Source organism: Aethalodelphis obliquidens, unplaced genomic scaffold (assembly GCF_003676395.1).
Source record: "Aethalodelphis obliquidens isolate GAN/ISIS:26980383/991018 unplaced genomic scaffold, ASM367639v1 scaffold35, whole genome shotgun sequence".
Lineage (NCBI taxonomy): Eukaryota > Metazoa > Chordata > Mammalia > Artiodactyla > Delphinidae > Aethalodelphis > Aethalodelphis obliquidens.
In genome coordinates this window covers 7,138,390-7,163,426 of record NW_020837979.1, presented here as the reverse complement: position 1 = coordinate 7,163,426, position 25,037 = coordinate 7,138,390, and the positions used below count along the sequence as shown (strand labels likewise).

The 25,037-nt window shown below is 41.4% G+C and overlaps 1 protein-coding gene across 18 annotated transcripts in view; it reads left to right on the top strand.

Moving 5' to 3' along the window:
- Positions 1-25,037, top strand: part of MRPL30 (mitochondrial ribosomal protein L30) — a 64,960-nt gene that overhangs the window by 6,929 nt on the left and 32,994 nt on the right. For 13 of the 18 annotated variants that reach the window (XR_003437646.1, XR_003437647.1, XR_003437635.1 and 10 more), the window contains exons 4-8: positions 8,952-9,098; positions 9,307-9,380; positions 9,459-9,642; positions 21,502-21,581; positions 21,727-24,485. Coding sequence is in view for 1 of the 18 variants with exons in the window: in XM_027128868.1 (XP_026984669.1) it covers positions 8,952-9,098; positions 9,307-9,380; positions 9,459-9,591 (354 nt within the window). In the remaining 17 variants the exon portion in view is untranslated. Of the gene's footprint in view, positions 1-8,951; positions 9,099-9,306; positions 9,381-9,458; positions 9,686-14,820; positions 15,797-18,969; positions 19,124-21,501; positions 21,582-21,726; positions 24,486-25,037 lie in introns of those variants that run through there. The other 5 variants (XR_003437634.1, XR_003437633.1, XR_003437632.1 and 2 more) reach the window with 5 other exon arrangements.

Genomic DNA, 25,037 nt, shown 5'->3' with positions numbered 1-25,037 from the left:
TTTCATGTTGAATTATTTGCGGGTATAGGTAGAAGTGTAGAGTTTAAAACATAGGATTTATGTGGGAGGGATAAATTGGAAGATTGGGGTTGACATATACACACTATATATAATAGATAACTAATAAGAACCTACTGCATAACACAGGGAACTCTACTTAATACTCTATAATGGCCTATATGGGAAAAGAATCTAAAAACAGAGGTGGCTATATGTATATGTATAACTGATTCACTTTGCTGTGCACGTGATATTAACACAACATTGTTAATCAACTGTACTCCAATAAAAAGTTTAAAAATAAAAAAAATTTTTTTTAATTAAACATAGTAGGATTTATGTAAATGATTATTTAAAATAAATATGTACCACTGACCTTTTAAGTACTGGGTTTTGGTCTCAGAATCTGTTTATTCCTGCTTATGGCTTTTTCCCTTGATACTTTGTGTTTTCATATCAACATTGTCCTGAGAAAACAGTGTTTCTTCCTCCTGCTCAGACTGTCTGTGTGGCTCTTGGTTTTCACTTTCTCTATCAGCCATTGCTAATTTGGATCTTCTTCTCTGCTAGATTTGTGTCTACCTATGATTCTTTTAGAAAACACTGACTAAGCCCTCAGTAGATTTCTGTTTTATTTTGATTTCTCCAATTTTTTTGTACTGTGGTAAAATACATGCAACATAAAATTTAAACATTTTTAAGTGTACATTTCACTGGTATTAAGTACATTCATATTGTCGTGTGACCATCACAGCCACCATCTCCAGAATGCTTCATCTTGCAAAACTGGACCTCTGTACTCATTAAACAGTAACTCCTCTACCTTCTCCCCCTAGTCCCTGGTAACCACCATTCTCCACTGATTTTTTTAAAAGCTAAAATAGTATTACCATTGACTATTTAGATACCTTTAATGTGCTTGATGTTCTTTTATCAGAAATCTCTTTTTTTTCAAGTCATGGTCCACAACTGCATTGTCTTATATGTTTTCATGTTTCTTAGACTGTAAACTTCTGGAAGAAATGATAGATACAGATGTTAGCATTTGTTTAAAATGTGGGGGGAGTGATTTTGATCACTGGTTGTAGTGAGCATGAAAACTTTTAAACTTTATAGATATGACTCTGAGATTTGCATCTCCAGCTCTTTGCCTATCTTCTGAACTTACTCCTATATTCTCCTGTAGTTTCTAGACCTTGCTGCTTAGATAACCTGTAGGTATTTCAAGTTATCCAAAATTAGACTCATTGTCTTACAAATGAGGTTGTCCTCCAGACAACCAAACTAAAAGAGAGTGCTTGTCCTGTATTAGTGATGTCAGTTAATGCTACCATCCTCTACCTGATTTCCCAGACTAGAAAGCTCTAAGTCAGTCTCAACCCTATCTTCTCCCTCACCCACCACAAATCCATCTATTTTATTACCTGAAGTCCCCAAATCAGCCTCTTTCTGTTACAGCTGCTGTAATTCAGACTCTTAAACCATGGCTCTAAGTGCTTCCTGAGTTTCCTTGTATCAGTCTCCACCTCCAGTTCATTTGAAAGAGTTTTCTTTCTGAATCTATTTTTGAAATGTCATTTTGCTTCAAACCTCCAATAACCTTATATCCATTCTGGGAATTTCTAAAGACTAAGCATAGTTAAGCTTAGTTTAACTTCTCGCCCTGCATTGCTTTTCCTATTTTTTTCTACCTTAGTCACACAGAACCACTTACTTTTCCTGAATATTTCATGCTCCTCACACCATTTCTTTAATTCTTCTCTCCTTTTCTTTGGTGCACCTACCCCATCAAAATTTCTAGAAAAATACCCTTCATCCTACCCACCTGGAGGCAAATACTGCTAACACCCTCCACATACTTTTCTGTTAAATATTTTTGAAGATGTGCATCTTCTTGCCTATAATGCTTCTCCAGCTGCTTTCATCATTTAGCAATGTAATGTGAACCCTCTGTGGATAAGTTAATGATTGAATAATATCCTTTTTGATTAAAGTACCATCTTTTTTTTTGGCCTTCCTCAGTCTGATTCCCCAGAGGTATGACTCTTGACCTAATGTTTTTGACACCTTTATACAAATAAGGATAAATAAATATATATAATATACACACATGTATATATAATTGTTAGAATCATATTTAGAATTAAGGGGAGAGACCTTCAAGATGGTGGAGGAGTAACGTGTGGAGATCACCTTCCTCCCCACAAATACATCAGAAATACATCTACATGTGGAACAACTCCTACAGAACACCTACTGAATGCTGGCAGAAGACCTCAGAATTCCCAAAAGGCAAGAAACTCCCCACGTAACTGGCCGTGTGGCTGACAGGGCCTTCGTGCTCCGTCCAGGTGTCATGCCTGTACCTCTGAGTTGGGAGAGCCGAGTTCAGGACATTGGTCCACTAGAGACCTCCCGGCTCCATGTAATATCAAGTGGCGAGAGCTCTCCCAGAGATCTCCGTCTCAAACCTAACACCCAGCTCCACTCAACAACCAGCAAGCTACAGTGCTGGACACCCTATGCCAAATAACTAGCAAGACAGGAACACAACTGCACCCATTAGCAGAGAGGCTGCCTAAAATCATAATAAGGTCACAGACACCCCAAAACACACCACCGGACATGGTCCTGCCCTCCAGAAAGACAAGATCCAGCCTCATCCACCAGAACACAGGCAACAGTCCCCTCCACCAGGAAGCCTACACAACCCACTGAACCAACCTTAGCCACTGGGGGCAGACACCAAAAACAATGGGAACTACTAACCTGTAGCCTGCAAAAAGGAGACCCCAAACACAGTAAGTTAAGCAAAATTAGAAGACAGAGAAACACACAGCAGATGAAGGAGCAAGGTGAAAACCCACCAGACCAAACAAATGAAGAGGAAATAGGCAGCCTACCTGAAAAAGAATTCAGAATAATGATAGTAAAGATGATCCAAAATCTTGGAAGTAGAATAGAGAAAATACAAGAAACGTTTAACAAGGACCTGGAAGAACTAAAGAGCAAACAAACAAGATGAACAGCACAATAAATGAAATTAAAAATTCTCTAGAAGGAATCAATAGCACAATAACTGAGGCAGAAGAACAGATAAGTGACCTCGAAGATAAAATTGTGGAAATAGCTACTGCAGAGCAGAATAAAGAAAAAAAGGATAAAAAGAATTGAGGACAGTCTCAGAGACCTCTGGGACAACATTAAACTCACCAACATTCAAATTATAGGGGTCCCAGAAGAACAAGAGAAAAAGAAAGGGACTGAGAAAATATTTGAAGAGATTATAGTTGAAAACTTCCCTAATATGGGAAAGGAAATAGTCAATCAACTCCAGGAAGGACAGAGTGTCCCATACAGGATAAATCCACGGAGAAACACACCAAGACACAAATTAATCAAAATGTCAAAAATTAAATACAAAGAGAAAAAAAAGCAGCAAAGGAAAAACAACAAATAACATACAAGGGAATCCCCATAAGGTTAACAGCTGATCTTTCAGCAGAAACTCTGCAAGCCAGAAGGGACTGGCAGGACATATTTAAAGTGATGAAAGGGAAAAACCTACAACCAAAATTATTCTATCCAGCAAGGATCTCATTAAGATTCGACAGAGAAATTAAAGCCTTTACAGACAAGCAAAAGCTAAGAGAATTCAGCACCACCAAACCAGCTTTACAACAAATGCTAAAGGAACTTCTCTAGGCAGGAAACACAAGAAAAGAAAAAGACTTACAATAACAAACCCAAAACAATTAAGAAAATGGGAATAGGAACATACATATCAATAACTATCTTAAATGTAAATGGATTAAATGCTCCAACCAAAAGACACAGACTGGCTGAATGGTTACAGAAACAAGACCTGTATATATGCTGTCTACAAGAGACCCACTTGAGACCTAGGGACACATACAGATTGAAAGTGAGGGGATGGAAAAAGATATTCCATGCAAATGGAAATCAAAAGAAAGCTGGAGTAGCAATTCTCATATAAGACAAAATAGACTTTAAAATAAAGACTATTATAAGAGACAAAGAAGAACACTACATAATGATCAACGGATCAATCCAAGAAGAAGATATAACAAGTGTAAATATTTATGCACCCAACATAGGAGCACCTCAATGCATAAGGCAAATACTAACAGCCATAAAAGGGGAAATCGACAGTAACACAATCATAGTAGGGGACTTTAACACCCCACTCTCACCAATGGACAGATCATCCAAAATGAAAATAAATAAGAAAACACAAGCTTTAAATGATACATTAAACAAGATGGACTTAGTTGATATTTATAGGACATTCCATCCAAAAACAACAGAATACACTTTCTTCTCAAGTGCTCATGGCACATTCTCCAGGATAGATCATATATTGGGTCACATATCAAGCCTTGGTAAATTTAAGAAAATTGAAATTGTATCAGTATCTTTTCTGACCACAAAGCTATGAGACTAGATGTCAATTACAAGAAGAAATCTAAAAAATACGAACACTTGGAGGCTAAACATTACACTAATTAATAACCAAGAGATCACTGAAGAAATTAAAGAGGAAATCAAAAAATACCTAGAAACAAATGATAATGAAAACACGACCCAAAACCTATGGGATGCAGCAAAAGAGGTTCTAAGAGGGAAGTTTATAACAATACAATCCTACCTCAAGAAACAAGAAACATCTCAAATAAACAACCTAACCTTACACTTAAAGCAGTTAGAGAAAGAAGAACAAAAAAACCCCAAAGTTAGCAGAAGAAAAGAAATCATAAAGATCAGATCAGAAAGAAATGAAAAAGAAATGAAGGAAACAGTAGCAAATGTCAGTAAAACTAAAAGCTGGTTCTTTGAGAAGATAAACAAAATTGATTAACCATTAGCCAGACTCATCAAGAAAAAAAGGGAAAAGACTCAAATCAACAGAATTAGAAATGAAAAAGAAGTAACAACTGACACTGCAGAAATACAAAGGATCATGAGAGATTGCTACAAGCAACTATATGCCAATAAAATGGACAACCTGGAAGAAATGGACAAATTCTTAGCAAGGTATAACCTTCCAAGACTGAACCAGGAAGAAATAGAAAATATGAACTGACCAACCACAAGTAATGAAATTGAAACTGTGATTAAAAATGTTCCAACAAACGAAAGTCCAGGACCAGATGGCTTCACAGGTGAATTCTATCAAACATTTAGAGAAGAGCTAACACCTATCCTTCTCAAACTCTTCCAAAAATTGTGGAGGAAGGAACATTCCCAAATTCATTCCATGAGGCCACCATCACCCTGATACCAAAACCAGACAAAGACACTACAAAAAAAGAAAATTAAAGACCAATATCACTGATGAACATAGATGCAAAAATCCTCAACAAAATACTAGCAAACAGAATCCAACAGTACATTAAAAGGATCATACACCATGATCAAGTGGGGTTTATCCCGGGAATGCAAGGATTCTTCAATATATGCAAATCAACCAGTGTGATACACCATATTAACTAATTGAAGGATAAAGATCATATGCTCATCTCAATAGATGCAGAAAAAGCTTTTGACAAAACTCAACACCCGTTTATGATAAAAATCCTCCAGTAAGTAGGCATAGAGGGAACTTACCTCAACATAATAAAGGCCATATATGACAAGCCCACAGCCAACATCGTTCTCAGTGGTGAAAAACTGAAACCATTTCCCCTAAGATCAGGAACAAGACAAGGTTGTCCACTCTCACCACTGTTATTCAACATAGTTTTCGAAGTTTTAGCCACAGCAATCAGAGAAGAAAAAGAAATAAAAGGAATCCAAATGTAAAAGAAGTAAAGCTGTCACTGTTTGCAGATGACATGATACTATACATAGAGAATCCTAAACATGCTACCAGAAAACTACTAGAGCTAATCAATGAATTTGGTAAAGTAGCACGATACAAAATTAATGCACAGAAATCTCTTGCATTCCTATATACTAATGATGAAAAATCAGAAAGAGAAATTAAGGAAACACTCCCATTTACCATTGCAACAAAAAGAGTAAAATACCATGGAATAAACCTACCTAAGGAGACAAAAGACCTGTACGCAGAAAACTATAAGACACTGTTGAAAGAATTTAAAGATGATACAAACAGATGGAGAGATATACCATGTTCTTGGAATGAAAGAATCAATATTGTGAAAATGACTATACTACTCAAAGGAATCTACAGGTTCAATGAAATCCCTATCAAACTACCAATGGCATTTTTCACAGAAGTAGAACAAAAAATTTCACAAGTTGTATGGAAACACAAAAGACCCCGAGTAGCCAAAGCAGTCTTGAGAAAGAAAAACGGAGCTGGAGGAATCAGGCTCCTGGGCCTCAGACTATACTACAAAGCTACAGTAATCAAGACAGTATGGTACTGGCACAAAAACAGAAATATAGATCAACGGCACAGGATAGAAAGCCCAGAGATAAACTCACACACATATGGTCACCTTATTTTTGATAAAGGAGGTGAGACTATACAATGGAGAAAAGAAAGCCTCTTAAATAAGTGGTGCTGGGAAAACTGGACAGCTACATGTAAAAGAATGAAACTAGAATACTCCCTAATACCGTACACAAAAATAAACTCAAAATGGATTAAACACCTAAATGTAAGGCCAGACACTATAAAACTCTTACAGGAAAACATAGAACACTCTATGACATAAATCACAGCAAGATCCTTTTTGACCCAGCTCCTAGAGAAATGGACATAAAAACAAAACTAAACAAATGGGACCTAGTGAAACTTAAAAGCTTTTGCACAGCAAAAGAAAATATAAACAAGATGAAAAGGCAACCCTCAGAATGGGAGAAAATACTTGCAAATGAAGCAGCTGACAAAGGATTAATCTCCAAAATATACAAGTAGCTCATGCAGTGTGATATCAAAAAAACAAGCAATCCAATCCAAAAATGAGCAGAAGACCTAAGTAGACCAAAGAAGATATACAGATTGCCAACACACACAAGAAAGAATGCTCAGCATCACTAATCATTAGAGAAATGAAAATCAAAACTACAATGAGGTATCACCTCACACCAGTCAGAATGGCCATCATCAAATAATCTACAAACAGTAAATGCTGGAAAGGGTGTGGAGGAAAGGGAACCATCTTGCGCTGTTGGTGGGAATGTAAATTGATACAGTCACTGTGGAGAACAGTATGGCGGTTCCTTAAAAAACTAAAAATAGAATTACCATATGATCCAGCAATCCCACTACTGGGCATATAACCTGAGAAAACCATAATTCAAAAAGAGTCATGTACCAAAATGTTCATTGCAGCTCTATTTAAAATAGCCAGAACATTGACGCAACCTAAGTGTCCATCAATAGGTGAATGGATAAAGAAGATGTGGCACATATATACAATGGAATATTACTCAGCCATAAAAAGAAACGAAATTGAGTTATTTGTAGTGAGGTGGATGGACCTAGAGACTGTCATGCAGAGTGAAGTAAGTCAGAAAGAGATAAACACATACTGTATGCTAACATATATATATGGAATCCAAAAAGAAAAAAGGTTTTGAAGAACCTAGGGGCAGGACAGGAATAACTACGCAGACATAGAGAATGGACTTGAAGATGCGGGGACGGGGAGGGGTAAGCTGAGATGAAGTGAGTGGCATGGACATATATACACTACCAAATGTAAAATACATAGCTAGTGGGAAGCAGCTGCATAGCACAGGGAGATCAGCTTGGTGCTTTGTGACCACCTAGATGGGTGGGATAGGGAGGGTGGGAGGGAGACGCAAGTGGGAAGAGATATGGGGATATATGTATATGTATAGGTGATTCACTTTCTTATAAAGCAGAAACTAACACACCATTGTAAAGCAATTATACTCTAATAAAGATGTTAAAAACAAAAAATAGAATTTAGGATCATATTCTTAGAATTAGTAGTTACAGAATATATCATATATACACACTCATCATGGTGCAGATGAAACAAATACAAGATCCTGTTACGCAGTGGTGTGGAAATTTGGTTTTCTTGCTCAATATATTATGACCTTCAATGTTAGTACTTACAAAGATAGTAAACTTTATTTGTTTTAATGGTAGCATTATAGCCAGTAGGATTCATCATGATTTATTTGCATCGTATCTTATTTAGTTATATTATTTTTAGTTTTATTTAGAATGTATGCCTCATAATTTATTTAGCTATTCTCTTGAGGAATATAGATGTGGCCTTTAAATTTTTCAGTATTGGGCTTCCCTGGTGGCGCAGTGGTTGAGAGTCCGCCTGCCGATGCAGGGGATACGGGTTTGTGCCGCGGTCCGGGAAGATCCCACATGCCGCGGAGCGGCTGGGCCCGTGAGCCATGGCCGCTGAGCCTGCGTGTCCGGAGCCTGTGCTCCGCAACGGGAGAGGCCACAACAGTGAGAGGCCCACGTACCGCAAAAAAAAAAAAAAGAAAAAGAAAAATTTCAGTATTACAAATAGTCTTATCCATAACATCCTTATTCGGGGTTGCAGTGAATACGTACTTTTTATAATACTCATGTGTTATTGTCATTGTAAGTTTTTGTTTGTCCCCCTACTTGAATGGGGGAGGGGGTGCAGCCCAAGGCCCAGCTCATATAATGCAACATATTCTCTTGACATTTGAACTCTTTAGTGTCATCTGGTTGCTCCTGCTTTTCTCTTAATAAAAGCAAAACAAAACAAACCCTTACCTGTGTGGTATTTTTCTTAGAGTATGAAATTCTTAGACTCCATCTACCTGAGTAATCAGACTGGTAGAAATGTTCAGTTGGAAGGTGAGGATTATAAACTATTAGGGATGAAATCATTATGTAGTTGTTTGAAGTTTTTTTAAGGAAAAAAAAATAAAGGAAGCACCTAGAAGCTGTGGAAATTGAAAATTTACCGTTTATAATTCTTCCTTTCTAGGTTTTTCAACCTTCACCTGAAGATCATGAAAAATATGGTGGGGATCCCCAGCAGCCTCATAAACTGCATATTGTTACCAGAATAAAAAGTACAAAAAGACGTCCATATTGGGAGAAAGATATAATAAAGATGCTTGGGTTACAGAAAGTACGTAACTATTTTAGTCATCTTTAGTGTTGTTTAAATTTGCTTTAAATTTTCCACTTTTAAAACTTTTGTTTAAATGTATGATTTCACGTAATATATTTGGAAGTTTGATTTAGACAGAATGAGCCTACACCTGAACCTTTTCCTGTAACATGGGACCATCTGTGCTTTTGAAATTGATCCATAACATTGTTTCCTTTGTTTGTAGGCACATACTCCTCAAGTTCACAAGAATATCCCTTCGGTGAATGCAAAACTGAAAGTGGTTAAACATTTGATAAGGTTTGTTGTTTGTTATTCCAGCAGTTTCTTAAAACGTGTTACCTAGTATAACTCTAAAAGCATTCCCTTATGTCACAGAATCAAGCCCCTGAAGCTGCCGCAGGGTCTCCCAGGAGAGGAGGACATGTCCAGCACGTGCCTCAAGAGCACTGGAGAGCTGGTGGTGGGGTGGCTTCAGAACCCCACGGACCAGGAAGTGAATAAGTCCTGATGGCCTCGCGGCTTCAGAGTAAAAAGTGCAAGTCATTTCTATTTCAAGATGGTGAGAAAGTGTTCTCATTAAAATATGTTTTAAATTCTAGTCATTTTCACTGGCTAAACATGGTGTGATTCTTCCTTGGTGTAGGCTTGGAGGTTTTAGTGCTTTTAATTGGTTTAATTCTGTCCCCTTTCCCTCCAGTAGTTTCACTGGAAAATGGGTAAGGATGGCAATGTTTGAACATGTGGGTTCAGATGTCACCTTAGCAATCGTCGTTAACGTTTTAAAAAAATTGTTTTCTCGTTTAATTGAATTGAACACATTCTATGAGTGGCCCTTTGAGTGAAGAGTGTGTTATGTGTTGGAGAAATCCAGAGCTGACCAGAATGTGGTCCCTGCCCTAAAGGAGCTTAGTCTGTTCCCCTGGAGAGCAGAGATTCAGCCAGAAGCATTAGACACTGGGTGCAGCTGGACCGACTGCTCTGTGCTGTGGTGTCTATAAATAGGTATGTGGACTTGGCTTCATTTTATCCTTAAATTCAATACCCAAAATAGTATCTGTTTTCTAATTATAAACCTCATTTGGCCTAAACTTTATTGATGTTCCTTGAATTCCTAGAAACCTCTGCCAATAGTTGAGGTTGCTATTTAAAAGAAAAAAGAGAAGGAAAAAATCATTTAGGGAAAGTTGTTTTATTTCCTTCTATTCTATTTCAGATACCTGGAGGGGTGGGGAGAAGTAAGAATTTTAAGAGAGGTTCAGTACCGGGAAATTCGGTGGCAGCTAACTGAAGTTGGTGCTGAGGACTCAGAGTTCTAGCTGCCCTTTATTTTCCTTGTCTCGTAAAATTTGGCTCAGGCAGCAGTGACATTGGCATACTCGCTGCCTATGGTCCCAGCATCTGTCCTGTCATAGAGTTTTGGCATCACGTAGAAGTGCTGTGTGAAGTGAAGCCAGATATCATTAATTAATAAGCTTCAGGGTAATCACACTTTCAATTCCACAATTATTGAATATCCAGTATAGGTACGGCCTGGAGAGGATATAAAGCAGAAGGACACTAACTTCGAAGGGCTGGGTCTAACTGGAGAGAGACCTGTATGCCTCAACAGAAGCTGTCCTCACTGGAGTTGGATTGAGGCCAGCTGTATAAATATTGATAAAAGCAGCCCCTGCTAATGTTTTGCTGCCTCTTTTACTAGGCTAATATTAATGTTTAAAATGGGGAAAAGACCATTGGTTAATTTTTACCCAAAGAGTCTCATAAAGTTTTGGTAAGTAATTTTAACCTGCTGCTCATGACTAGAGGAAAATATCTGAATGATAAGTTGGATATTTAGAAGTGAAATTGCCCAGAAGAGGAAAAGCCTGTAGGGAGATGAGCATAGGCTAGAGCATTTGTTTTCTGTTGTCACGTAACATATTATCACAGTCTCAGCCGCTTAAAACCACACATGCTCATCACCCTGCTGTTTCTCTCGGTCAGGACTCTGGGCACAGCTTAGCCCGCTCATCTGCTTAGGGTCTCACAAGGCTTCAAAAAAGGCATCAGCCAAAGCTGGGTTCTCCTCAGATCCTTGACAGGGCAGGTATCTGCTTCCAAGCTCTCCCAGGTTGTTGGCAGAAGTCATTTCCTTGTGGTTATAAAATTCATGGCAAGTTGCTTCTTCAAAACCAACACTGGAGTGAGAGACTTTAGCAAGATGGGTGCTACCCTCTTAGGTAATCATATAAATGCAGTGGCCTAGATTCTGTCTCCTCTGTTGCATTCCATTGGTTGGAAGCAAGTTACAGGTCCAGCTCACACTCAAGGAAGAGGGGAATTCCACAAAGGTGTGACCACCAGGGGCCAGGATCAGGGAGGCCTCTGTAAAGTCGACCTGCCAAACCCAGTCAGTCCATCCTTAAGTTGCACCCAGGGGATTCCCCAGAATGGTACTCCTTTGCCTCCCATCATTTCAAACCTTACAAGGACTTCTTCTGTCCTGTCTTTGTGTCTCAGAGAATTGCTTTATTTCAGGTTTTTCTGGCCACTCCTTGGTGACCATTGGCCTTTGGTCAGGCTCAGGGGAGACAAAAGTTACCCAAGCACTCTTTTTAAGGGCCATTCCAGTTCTCAAGGTCTTCTCAATCTAAATGGTGCCTCTTTCAGGCCAAACACGTGTTTTCTTCATCTTTTCTTGTTAACAATACTAACTAGTATGCTTATCATTCTAACTGTCACAGTTTCACCAAGGACAAGTTGGAATTGCAGTGGCCATTTTAGGGAGCTTTTGACACGAGCAAGATTGTGTGTTTGGGAGGTACTTTAGAGCAAAAAAGAACAAAAAGTGAAGAACCCTCCGTGCAGACATTATTTGTCTTGTTTTCAATTAAAAAATAAAAGACCATTTTATTTAATATAGAGGCTATTTAATATCCTCTCCTTCCTTTCTATAATTTGAGGAGTATTAAGTACTGGCTTTTTGATCACACAGCTTGATAAAAATATCAAGGGTCCAAGTTACTGTCTAAACCATCTGTCGCTCTCTTTTTATGTATATGTGTCAAAACCTATTTTATACATTTAAACTTTTCTCAGCTTTAAGACCTTGGTAAACAATTAATTAAAACTGGAAGTCTGGACAGTTTCTAAATAAGAAACTGATACAAAACATGAGTCACTAAATAAAATTTTTACCCTTATTTCTCAGAATGGCAATCCATTAATAAATGATGAAAATGCCTTTGAATAATACTATTTATGTTTCTTTTTCCCTCAAAATTATTAAAATGATATGAAATGAGTGCTCATGGAGAAAAAAAATAGCCAAACAATTCATTTTCTGTTCTCTAATTTTCTTTATTTTCTGGAGAAAAGAAAAATAGTTGATCACTTCAAGAGAATATAAACAGTTAATTATACCAGGCACAGTAATTACAGAGAAATACAAATATGTATTTAACATAATGGATATGATTTTCTGCTTATTAACATGGTAAATTTAGTGATATGTACATTTTGTATTTAATATACTGATAAATTATGTTTTAAATCTATAGGTATTCAATATAAGCTTTAAGTGTCTTAAATATATTTACACATGCCTAAATACTTGCATATAAATGTATATTAGTAATTACTACAATCTGTGCATGAATAATGTAAAATAAAAGTAAAAATAGAATTTGGGTAAACTAAGGTATTTTTCATCAAATTATTTCCTATTTTGGGGTACTTATCACATATCTTGTCTTCTATAAAAACTAGTCTTGATTTTGCCTTTCCCAAAATCATACCTAGATTCAAAATAATAAAATTGTTAGGATGAATTTTATGCCTGCACTATCTGTGGATTTTCTGAAGTGGCCATTAGATGGCATAAATAAAGATTCGCTGTTAACCACATAAAAGTAAGGGCAATAGGAATGATTGTCCAAAGGTTCTCCAAACTTCAATTCTATTGCGAGAATTTTTGTCTACCAAGCTTATTTTCTTTTAATTAATTAATTAATTAATACTTTGGCTGCGTTGGGTCTTCGTTGCTGCATGCGGCCTTTCTCCAGGTGCGGCGAGCAGGGGCTACTCTTCGTTGTGGTGTGTGGGCTTCTCATTGCGGTGGCTTCTCTTGTTGTGGAGCACGGGCTCTAGTCGCACGGGCTTCAGTAGTTGTGGCACATGTGCTCAGTAGTTGTGGGTCGCGGGCTCTAGAGTGCAGGCTCAGTAGTTGTGGCGCACGGGCTTAGTTGCTCCGCGGCATGTGGGCTCTTCCGGGACCAGGACTCGAACTGTCCCCTGCGTTGGCAGGCAGATTCTTAACCACTGCGCCACCAGGGAAGTCCCTACCAAACTTACTGTTAAAACAATCCTGACAAATTAAAAAAGGAGTTGATCTTCCTAGGTTAGTTATATATAAGTAAGTTCTATTAAATATCTTTCAATGAATATGTTTTTCAAGTTAAAAGAAACATAGTCCTTGGACACAGACTGGTACAATAAAACTATCTTCCAAATGTTTCCTCCATTGTTCTGGATTCACAGATCCTCCCCTTGCCCCACCCCCTTTCCTTTTATTATAAATCTGAACAGACACTAGGGAACTGCTTCATTTAAATGGAAATCACCAGAGGCCCTTTGCTTATTTCAGTCTTTCTTTAGCTCCAGTAGCCAAAACATATATATATCCATCTTGTCTAAGAACCACAGCAGTGACAACAAAAGTGTGAAAACTTCAGCTGGTTTAGTTCTAGGGTCTCCACTCATCTTGATGGTTTCCCATGCTGTGCTGTATAGATTCTTCCATTGACAGTAAGCTCTCAGCATCTTTCAGCTCGTCACCTAACCTAGGCAGTTACTGGTGCTTTTCCGTCACGCATCACTGCCCCTCTCTAAACCCAGCCACCTCCTTCCCTCTCCCACAAAGGAACAGCCCATAATTGCCTGCCTCAGGGAACTATGTATACCCTGCACTGACCTTCTGAAGACTCCCTTGGATAACTCTGATTTAATTGTGTAGGTAGATTATTCATACTTAGAAAGTAAAATTAAAAATGTCATCAGACTCAAATTTACCCTTGAATTATAAGCTTTTCTCAAAAATTGTGTCCATTCAATGCCCTCTCCCAGATCTGCCAAATCACAAAAGTAAATATACTGATAGGATAGGTAGATGATTTGGAGATAGTCCATGACATTGAAATGCTTTAGAAACAAATGCCCATCACAGGAGCCCCTATAACATTGACAGTGAATTAAAGAGCTTTGACATGCTTTTCTATATGTAAGGAGGTGACCGGGATAAAAAGTGAAATTTAGCAAATATTGTGATATTAAAAATATCAAAAAGTAGTGATATTACCCATAAAGCAGAGGAAAATTGGCAATAGTATTGAACCAGCATTAGTAGGGTAATTTTCAAGATACCACTGAGGATTTTTCCACTGTACATCCTACCTGCCAACAACACAATCCCGACAAGATTCTGACAAGACTGGACAGGATGCTCAAGGCCCCTTTGAACACCTTGATTTCCTCTAAGCTGGTGGAGGGTGGTTTGTACTTCTTGCTGCATTTATGAACTACAGGGCAAGCACAACTGTGGCTATTAGGATAAACAAAAAATCCATCCGATTCTCTAAAAGACCCAGCTGGATTCTGGGACATGTTTTCATTGCCTGGGTTTTATAATCTGGGACCCTGGCTTTAAGTCTTGTCACAAAACTCATGATCCTTTTGCTTCTGGTCATTGCCTGTGTTACAGTTGCTCAGTGTATCCTGTCCAAAAACTTAAATGCTGCGGTGCAGCCGTCAGCACGTCAGGTGACTCAACAACGCATCCTACAACTGGCCCTAGTCGAACAAAGACTCTGCCCTCTGGACATCCTCCTGGTCTTAACTGACAAAATCTTGACCAGTGAAAATCTGGACGTCGTGGATTGATGCCTTGTGGTCTGACTTTGTCTGCCTTTGGCTGAAGAGGGGCATCAGAGAAGAGCAGCTGTGACAGCCAGGAGCTGGCCTGGGAAGCCTCCGTGTGTCTAGGAGCCGGCCCAGCACTGACAGGTGTTTCCTATTGAACGTAAGCAATTTCACAGGTCACCAACATCAGATGAAGCTGCTCTGTAACTGATGGATCAAGGCGAAGACAAGCTCACTCCGTAGTCACATCCGAGCGCAGGCAAAAACACAAGCATCGTTCAAGCCGGAAAAATGAGGCATATCCCCTCTTCTGGGTAATGTGGGGCCTGCTGCTTCTCATCACACAGCTTCAGCCTCGCTTCATTCCTCTCACCTTCTAGATGAGATTCATGAAGACACCAATCATAGAGCCATCTCTCTTTTCCTGACAGCATCCAATCCAGAGCAAACCATGCTGCTTTGAACACTCATCAAAATCATCTAATAAGAGCCCAGATCCTTTAAAGTCCTTCCCAAAGGACTTTTCCTGAGATGCAATAAAGGGAACTTATCCAGCTCCAGGTGTGTCTGGTGGTCTGTGGCCAGCCTGCTCTCCCGATACTAATTCTTGTGGCTCTCGGGTCTAAGCTGCTAAGGATCATTCTACTCAGCCTCGACCTCCTTAGAGTATCTCTGCTCCTTCCTTCACCACAGGTAACCCAGTCTGCTGTTTTCGCAGCCTGGAGAGCTTGCCAGAAAAAAACTCAAGTGGATCTGTTATAAAGCAGAAACTGACACACCATTGTAAAGCAATTATACTCCAATAAAGCTGTAAAAAAAAAAAAGTGGCGCCAGTCCTGCTTTCTCTTCTGTGCAGGAGGTCCATCACTTCCCTGCTTTCTGTGTTCCTTTTTCCCAGGAAGGCTGGTACAATTCCAGGGCCTCAGGACAGCTTGGCCTGACATGTCAGGGCAATCTCTAGGGAAGAGAATGTGGGATAAAGCCTTGGTGAGAAATGGGGTGCAGGAAACAGGACAGGAGAAACCATCAGGTGCCGCTACCCCTGCCAGGACCTTGCCCCTGTTCCGCCCTAACTGAGGCTTGTACCCTGTCCCCTGCAGCCCCAGGGAGTTCCGGGCAAGCTCCTTGATAAGGGCAACTGTCACCACACTGTGTGTCGTTATCCTGGCTGTGAGGTGTTTTCATATATGTACATACAGGTTGTCTTCCAAAGCTGGCATTCTGCTATTTGGGGAGCTTGGAGAAGATACTGCATCCTCTGTGCCCACTTCAGCGTTCACGGTCCTCTTTCTGAGCCCCCATAACCCCAGCCTCCACCTTCTCAGAGGGCACTACAAGGTCTCCCAGCCTCTGCTGGAGTGCCTTCCACAGGCCTGTTTCCCTTCACTGCAGCCGTCCAGGCTCCGGGCAGGTCTCCCTCACTGTCTCCCTCCTCACCGACGGGCCCTGCCCACCACCACACTTTTCCACCGCATCACTGGCTCTTGTTCTGCCGCCAGGGCCCTCTCTGCCAAGGCCCCTCCATTCTCACTGGCGTTCCCACCCCCACAGCTGGCCTTACCACTTTGCTCCGGAGTCCCCTGGCCACTGTGTCCTCATACTTGTCACTTGTCCTCTTTCACTCCCACTCATCCCCACCGGCTTCTTCGTCTTGGCTACTGGGGTCTTCTCTGTCCTTAGACCCACCTCCTCCCCACTTCCCCCTTGTTCACCATCAACCTAGGGCTTGTTTCTGACACCAGAGCCCTTCTGGCCCCTGGACCACAGTCCTAGTGGACCATCTCCCCAGCTCCCACCAGAGCACGCTCTTGTTCCCCAACTAGACACCACTTTGTCTCTGGGGGTCTATTCTGTAACCCCACGTTCATAACAGCATTATTTAACAATAGCCAAGACATGGAAACAACCTAAGTGTCTATCAATGGATGAATGGATAAACCAACTGTAGCATAGATATACATATACATATATATATACATACATACATTATATATATATTCTATATATATATATTATTCAGCCATAAAAAGAAGGAAATTCTGTCATTTCCAACACCATGAATGGACGTTGACAGCATTTTGCTAAGTGAAATAAGTCAGACCAAGACTAATACTATATGATCTCACTCATATGTGGAATCTAAAAAGAAACGTCATAGAAAAAGAGACCAGATTTGTTGTTACCATAGGCCAGAGGTGGGGGAGTGGGAATGGGATGAAAGTGGTCAAAAGGCCTAAACTTCCAGTTGTAAGACAAGTACTAGGGAAGTAATGTACAATGTGATGACTAGAGTTAACACTGCTGTTGATGTATTTTGAAAGTTGGTAAGAAAGTAGATCCTAAAAATTCTCATCACATTAAAGTCTTTTGTGTGTGTGCATCCGTATGAGATGATGGATGTTAACTAAACTTTTTAATCATTCCACAATATGTGTAAGTCAAATCATTATGCTGTACACCTTAAACAGACAGTGTTGTATGTCAATTGTATCTTAATAAAACTGGGAAAAAAACTGAACTAAAATGAATAAAAGAAAAAAAGAAACACAGTCATCGAATTAAGGCCTTGAGTCTTCAGGAATACTCAGGGAAGGGGCAGCTGTTCAGAAAAGTTACCTCCAAGCCACTCTCTGCTCTCCTTAGGTCATCAGTTCAGTCTGGTGGGGGAAGCAAGTGGGAAAGTGATGGTTCTCAGGGAGCAACAGCCTGTCTGGAGCACAGAGGGAGGTGGTGCCCCAGGGAGGGAGCTGGGATTGGGTAGAAGAGGTGCAGGGCAGAGGCCCTGAAAGAGGGGACCTGGAAAGGCACATTTTGCCCACTTAAAACCTGCCACAGAGTATGAGTTGGGATCATTTTCATGCTATAAAATAAAACAGTCCCTTAACCTCCTGTGATGTTTTACAGCCAAAATCCAACAGTCAACTGAACCAGCCTGCACGGCTTTGCTGTCCTACCTGCATCAGCCCGAATCCAAATCCGTTTCCTGTATCTCCCCAGGCATCTCTGAGGACCCGCCCAGCATGGCTCTCCCAGGAGGAGGTGATGGCCGCAATGGTCATTGAGTCCACACAAAACCATTTCCCAGCCTCTTGGATGCTGGCTTTGTTGGCTAACATCCTTCGAAGATCCTTTGCTTCAGTCTTTTCGGAGGCAGTGACCCCGGAGGACAGGAGAAGAGAGAGGGTGCTGTCTCCAAAGTGGAGCTTGCATACCCAAGGGAGAGAGCGTGGTCCACTGGGGTGAGGGAAATAAGTACTGGAAATTCTGTTTCCATTTGTTTTCTCATCGAATCCTTCAAATTTATATTTTTGTAATATTTCGTAACGTATGTAAAATATCAGGATACAGGAAATTTGTAAAATGAACAAATATATTTGGGTATCCTTAAAAAATTCTTCACTAGTAGCGACGTGCAATTAAGAAAGTTTTGATGGATGTGCTCTATGTCATCTACTTTAAAGAGCCCATCTGCATGAGGGCACTGAAGGAGACATACTGTCACCATGACTAGCAACAAAAACAATGATAGCTACTGTTTCTGGGCACTGAATCAGTTGCTTTATATTTATTTCCTCGTTCAGTTCCCATGGTAAAAGATCAGTATGTTTTCTTCAGAGTCAACACCCTGGGAAGGATCCTACTTAGTCCACCAGGTTGGAAATTCTTCCTTTGGGCCAGTGTGGTGTCCATCTGAGTTAAATCAGGCTCATTAAACCTCTACATTTGAATGAAAACAACCTTGCCCGGGTTAATCACCTGGTTCTTTGTGTGTTAGCTTTTTGCAACATGTGACTCCAAAGAACTTTTGGGGGTTTCCAGGTATCACATCTACCTTCACAGGTAATCTGCCTTCATGGGTGATAATTTAAAATTGCTTCCTAGGCAATTCCAAAAGAAGAATGTTTTAAATTATGCTGGAAGTTTCCAGGGTGACTGATCGAAGGGGTTGGGGGAGGACAAGGTTTCTAAGCTGTTGTATTTTACATTTCAGAATTAGCCACAACATTATACATGTCTGAAACTGAGTAGGCCTTTGTTTTACATACAAAATGAAGGAGGCGTACGAGGGAAGAAGATTCAGAGAAAGAAATAATTTCCAACCAACATTTGATCCCTTGCGTTACTGCAGACATTTAATCAGCCACGTACGTACCTTATGGGGTCAACTAGAAATTGTGAGGGCAGAGGTGGGAATTGGGGAATCCATGATGCAGACTGAACACTGTTACTACACACATAGGACATCACGGGGATTAAGGGCACATGCTACAGAGCCTGGCATCCCTGGGTTCAAACCCTGGTACAGGCTGTGGGAACTTGGCAAGTAATTTAATTTTGCTGTGTCTTATCCATTTTCTCATCCATTAAATGAGGATGATAATAGCACTTTTATCATGGGAATTAAATGAAATAAATGTAAAGCAACTGATTCAATACCCAGAGATAGTAGCTATCACTGTTTTTATTGCTAGTAATGGTGACAGTGTGTTTCCTTCAGAAATGAACCCAGCCACTTAACCTTTTTATACCATTTGACCTCTGCCCCTAGCATATTAAGGCCCAGGCTATCAGTGAATCCAGGCTGCTGGGGTGAACCTTGGACTGGCCCCTACTTTTGCCAAAGTGTTGAGGAAGGCAATGAATTTTAAGATTCCTTGACGTCCTAGTTTGGGAAGTAGGCCTCCTTACTCTCCAGACTATTAGCACCTCAGAGGCAGACGACACCTGCTAGCACTGGGCTTGCCCCCAGAGTAGGGCTCATTTCCTGAGCGATTATGCAATTGAATTAGATCCATAACCCTGCCATGTCCGTAAGAATTTGATCTCATGGGAAAGACTTGATTTGAAAGTTTTGCGAAGTGACTCATATCTGTGTGCTGACTTGGGGTGTCCGGTGCCTAAAATGTTTATGCCCCTGTGCAAACACGATAGTTACTATTCACACCTGAGGTCATTTTTCCCTCTTTGGGAGGTTATCACTGATGCTCCCTTAATCTCGAACTTGTGTAGATCACCAAAACACCCATCCAGTTCCCTCCTTCTCAAACACCAGCTGAAAATTAGGCAGAGAAATGAGAGTGTGTGTTGGCCGGGGCAGAGTTGCTCTCCTCAGGGCCGAACTTGCCTACTGGGAATTCCGGCAAAGTGGTCACATGGAGGTTTCTGGACCCAGCTCCAGGCCCCCACATTGCACCGGAAGGGAACAGGCCAAGACTTTGAGGCCAGGCCCAGAAAAGGGAAGAAGCTGCACACAGAACAAAGAACGTCTAAGCGAAATGGTCCATATCGTACCTACCGCAGCTATGGCTCAGTTTTCTTCATCATCGTGAGTTTTAATAATTGAATGTACTTTGCCATTAAGGAGGTCCTCTATCGGTCTCTCCTGTTGTTTCAACAGCAGCTTTGCGTGCAAAGGGGTCTTATCAGTAAAGGTATGCAGGCGGATTCACTCATTGAATATTGATCAATGTTGGTAAATTAATCTTATTCCCTAATGGATGTACTCCATATGCTGGTCTAATTCATGTCCTTCTGACCACACCCACACCCCCGTGCTAAGCCACCTCCCACAGAGCACGCACTCTCGGGTGAACCTTCAGCTCTTGGCTTTTCTTTGAGCAGAAGGCTTCTCTCCTCTCAGAATGCATCTTCCATACTCTGAAGATACCTGTGGCTCTCACAACTTCCTCCTCCAACTCTGCTCTCACTGTGGGTACTGGACCTCAGGACCTTTCAAAGGTCTTTGCTGGTGATGACAGTCAAGACGTTCTGAGATCTCCAGAGTGGACACTCTCCCCACATCCCCCAAGAAGACCCCAAGACCCAGAACCATCCACAGACTCCACAGCCTCATGATCCTCACCTGTCTTCAAAGTATGCTGAGAATGAGACGAAATGAGAACAGACCCTACCTCTTAGCACTACTCTGTAAATAAGAGCATAGACAGATAGACAAAAACTAAAACAACCGGGCTTCCCTGGTGGCGCAGCGGTTGAGAGTCCGCCTGCCGATGCAGGGGACACGGGTTCATGCCCTGGTCCGGGAAGATCCCACATGCCGCGGAGCGGCTGGGCCCGTGAGCCATGGCCGCTGAGCCTGCGCATCCGGAGCCTGTGCTCCGCAACGGGAGAGGCCACGGCGGTGAGAGGCCCGCGTACCGCAAAAAAAACCACAAAAAACTAAAACAACCCATGCACTGCACCTAGGGGAAAGTCTTTGTAAGCACCATGGTGTTGAGCAGCTGTGAGGAAAGCTGTGTTTTCTTCACCCATAAACTCCACAACAATACCTTCAGAACTGTATTGCGTTTAAGTTGTATCTTCTTCCCCTAAGATACTCTGACAAAACATTTTAGAATCCAGGACAACCCCAAGATCAGTTCATTATACTCTTGCAAGAAAATCAAAGTAAAAATGTGTGTACATCATCAAATTTAACCTAATTATTATGCTTTTATAACTTTCATAAAGTATAAGGACACATATTGAAACACATTGTTCTATCTGATCATTTTTATTTTAGATCCGTGGACACAAAGCTCAAAGGACACCCGAGCAGGGGACTCTTCTCTTTAGAGAGAACTTCAAACAATCCTCAAAGATGTAAGTGATAAGGAATTTTTGTTCTTTACTTGTGAAAATGCTAATCCAGATTCTCTGGCTCCAATTCCTTAAGTTGGAAATAACACATAATAACGGTAACTTAACTAAGAGTTCACTTTGTAAAACATCTTTGTCTTCATTTTAGAATCCAGTGCGGGAAAGAGACAGGAAGTAGTGACAGAAGGCTGGGAAATGGAGGCAGTGGGAGGGGACGCCAAGCCCATGGCAGAGCCTTAGCAGTGGAGAGGTTGGTGGAGACCCAAGAATTCAGAAGGGGCAGACGACCTGGGGAACAGGTGGGGGAGCAGAGGTCCTGCAGAAGGAAGGACCAGGGTGTGAGAGACGGAATGAAGGACATGGTTGGAGAGAAATTTAGGCAGGATAGAAGAGGATGTGGTTAGGAATGGAGCCACATAGAGCCACGAAGAGAAGCCAAACCCGTAGCTTTTCATGGCGTCGACTTGGTGTGATCCAACAGGTGAGACGACATACTCACAGTCGTGGCTCCTAGAACCCTCCATATAGTTTGGCCAGTTTCAAATTACAGCGAACAGCCTACAGCGACTTACTTCATTCTTTAAAAGTGAGAAAAGCTATTTTTCCTACATTCAAGATGGATTTGGCAAAGCCAAGCCCTGGAGTGGGGTTGCTACTCTTTGCTGCTCTTAAATTAGAGCTTGTCAGTCAAGTAGGCATTCACCCCCAGACAACCAGCAAAGAAAGACAAGCAGGTGGAACAGAAATGAGCAGCAAACCGTCCATACCCAGACTCCGCTCGCTCCCTGTGTGCAGCTCATCTCAGGACGCCAGAGCCTGGGGGTCAGGCAGGTGCTTCAAGCTCAAAGGCACAATCAGAAACCACGCCTCTCCCATCCCTTTCTGCCCTTCACATTTTCAAAGCTTCATCCAAGTTTTAACTTCTCATCTTACTAAAAGTAAACAGCATAGCTTTTTTGAGGAACCTACTGAGTGAACCCAAGCAGCAGGAATGTCCACGTGGCATGATAATTCCTTTGAGACTTTAATTTGTGTTTTGTTTTTTGTGTTTTCTCTCCCTCATTGGCCAGGCCTTCCTTTGTGTTCCTTTGACTGAGGTCAGCCTCTGTTCCAGGTATTTGTTTTTAAAAGCGTGAAGTTATTAAGGGGTATTAGGCTAGAGGGAGGGAAGAGAAATGTTTTGAAGAGTGGAGAAAAGAGATGCTCTGCACCCCACACACAAGCAGGGGCCTTCCTACATCCCTAGACATTTCAGGATGCTCAGCTGATTTCCATCTGCCAGGATCTGCATCTCGGTGTCAACGGTCTCATTCCCTTGGAAGTTCTGAAAAGTGTGCCACCTATTTGCATGGAAGACCAGAGGAGCAAAGAATTAAGCTGCTCTCCTCCCAACAGGCAGATACCCCAGTCAGTGGCTCTTAGAAGTTGATGTATAAATACCCCAGCTTCTTGGCCCTTGTGTATAATAATTCTGCAGTGTGTTTTGCACAATCCCTCAGTGTTTGCTTGGAGGATTGAGCTGCAGTGCCCACTGTGGTAGCCGGCTTGACGACACACATTTTATTGGCTTTCTTCCCTTCCCTGTATCCCCCAGCCACTTCATATCAGCATTCCCTGAACCTCTCAAATAAACCACCTGCACCTGAAGTTGTTTCAGGGTCTGCTTCTACGGGAACCAAACTAAGACACCTTAAATATTGACTCTCCTCTAGAACATCTGGTATCTCAGTCATAAAAAGAATACTGGGGGAATAGATTCAGAGTATGAGTCATCATACTATTTCTTGTTTTTCAAATTATTTGGAAATTATCTCACCTGGGTGAGATAATTTTTTTTTTTTAGTAGTGACATTGAAGGAGTTGGCAATTAGATGGAGTACATGCTGTGATTTCTCCCACAGAAGAAATCATTCTTGAGCAAAGTGAACATCTAAAGAATGTCCTGGATTGCCCACATGCAGAGATAATAATCAAAGTATTTAACTGGTACAGCATGGTCCTCAACCAGTCATAAAAGATGCTGGTCTACATGCTGCAGGGCTGCCTCACCAGCTGACCATAGGCTCTGCCCAGTGAAACACAGGGGTCCCAGTTCTGCCTGGGTGAAATCTGCAGGTAGGCTTGAGGGGTCATTGAGCAGAGAAGGGTTCACTTGGCTTTCTCCAAGGGGGCTCAGAGGTAGGTGGGTATGATTTTGATTCCTCCTCAGAAAAAGAAGTGATGTGTAGAAACATTTATTGAACATCTCTGAAGGGAGCTAAAGGCCCAGCAGGGGCCATATCGGCAGGGACTTTGAGAGCTTTACATTCCAACATATTATTTGTGTTTTCTTCTGAGTATGGAAGTAAAGCCACAAACTGCATCAGGTTTCCTTCTGGAAGAATGTCTCTTCTCCATTGTGGGTGGTCTGGGCAAGACCAAAAAGCAGAGCAGCCAGCCTGTAGGCGTGTATATGATCCAAGGTGAGTCCATCAGTCCCTCCCGGAACTATAGAAGTGAAGCAGAATGATGAAAGGATGGGAGAAAAGGTCGTTGGAGTTCATTTACGCAGTGAGAGTGCTGATTCATTCGTGCAGTAGGGATGCTATAAAGTATGGTCAACTGCTTCCTGCTACCCAGACCCCAGAGCTGCCTGGTTACTCTTCTTGTCCTTGAGCCTTTCACTGGCTCTGGGAGCCTTTTGATAGCCTTTCGGTAATTTCCTTTTACTGCTTAAACTTTCCAGAACTGGTTCATTTTACTTACACCTAAAGAACAATAACAAAATTGGCTCCTATATGCTTATCTTCAGCCATGTTTGGTGGAGAATGGACCTCTTGAAAGATTGTGTGGCAGCAACTACTGAAAAGGGAAGAAAAGAAGCCAGTCCCTGGATCTTCAGCAAACAAGAGGAAGAAGACCCAAGAGGTAGGTGTGGGCCTGAGGGACATGGTGTACGTCCCTTGAGGAAGATCAGCTTCACCACAGTTGGCTCTCAGGTACCCAGGGAGCTAGAATTCCAGCCTGGTTTCTCCATGGACTCCCAGGTTGACCGGCTTGGGAGTCAGGCATTCCTCACAAGCAAAGCCCTAGTAGCTTGAGCAGATACTAGGAAAAGGACAAAGGCTCAGGTCAGGCTCTCTTCTTGTTAGCAATTCTGGTAAGACAGGGAGTAGGTGGGCATTGAAATCATGGGCTAGGACTTCCCTGGAAGTCCAGTGGTTAAGACTCCACGCTTCCACTGCAGGGGGGTATGGGTTTGATCCCTGGTTGGGGAACTAAGATCCCGCATGCCATGTGGTATAACCAAGAAAAAAAAAAAAAAAGTAAAGAAAAGAAATCATGGACTAAAATGAGGCCTTGCTGCAATATGTGGACTTATTCTTAAGAATATGTCACTTACTATGACATTTACATTTACTGCACAATAATTATGCATATGTTTATGCATATTTCATGGGAACCGTAATGTGAACTGGG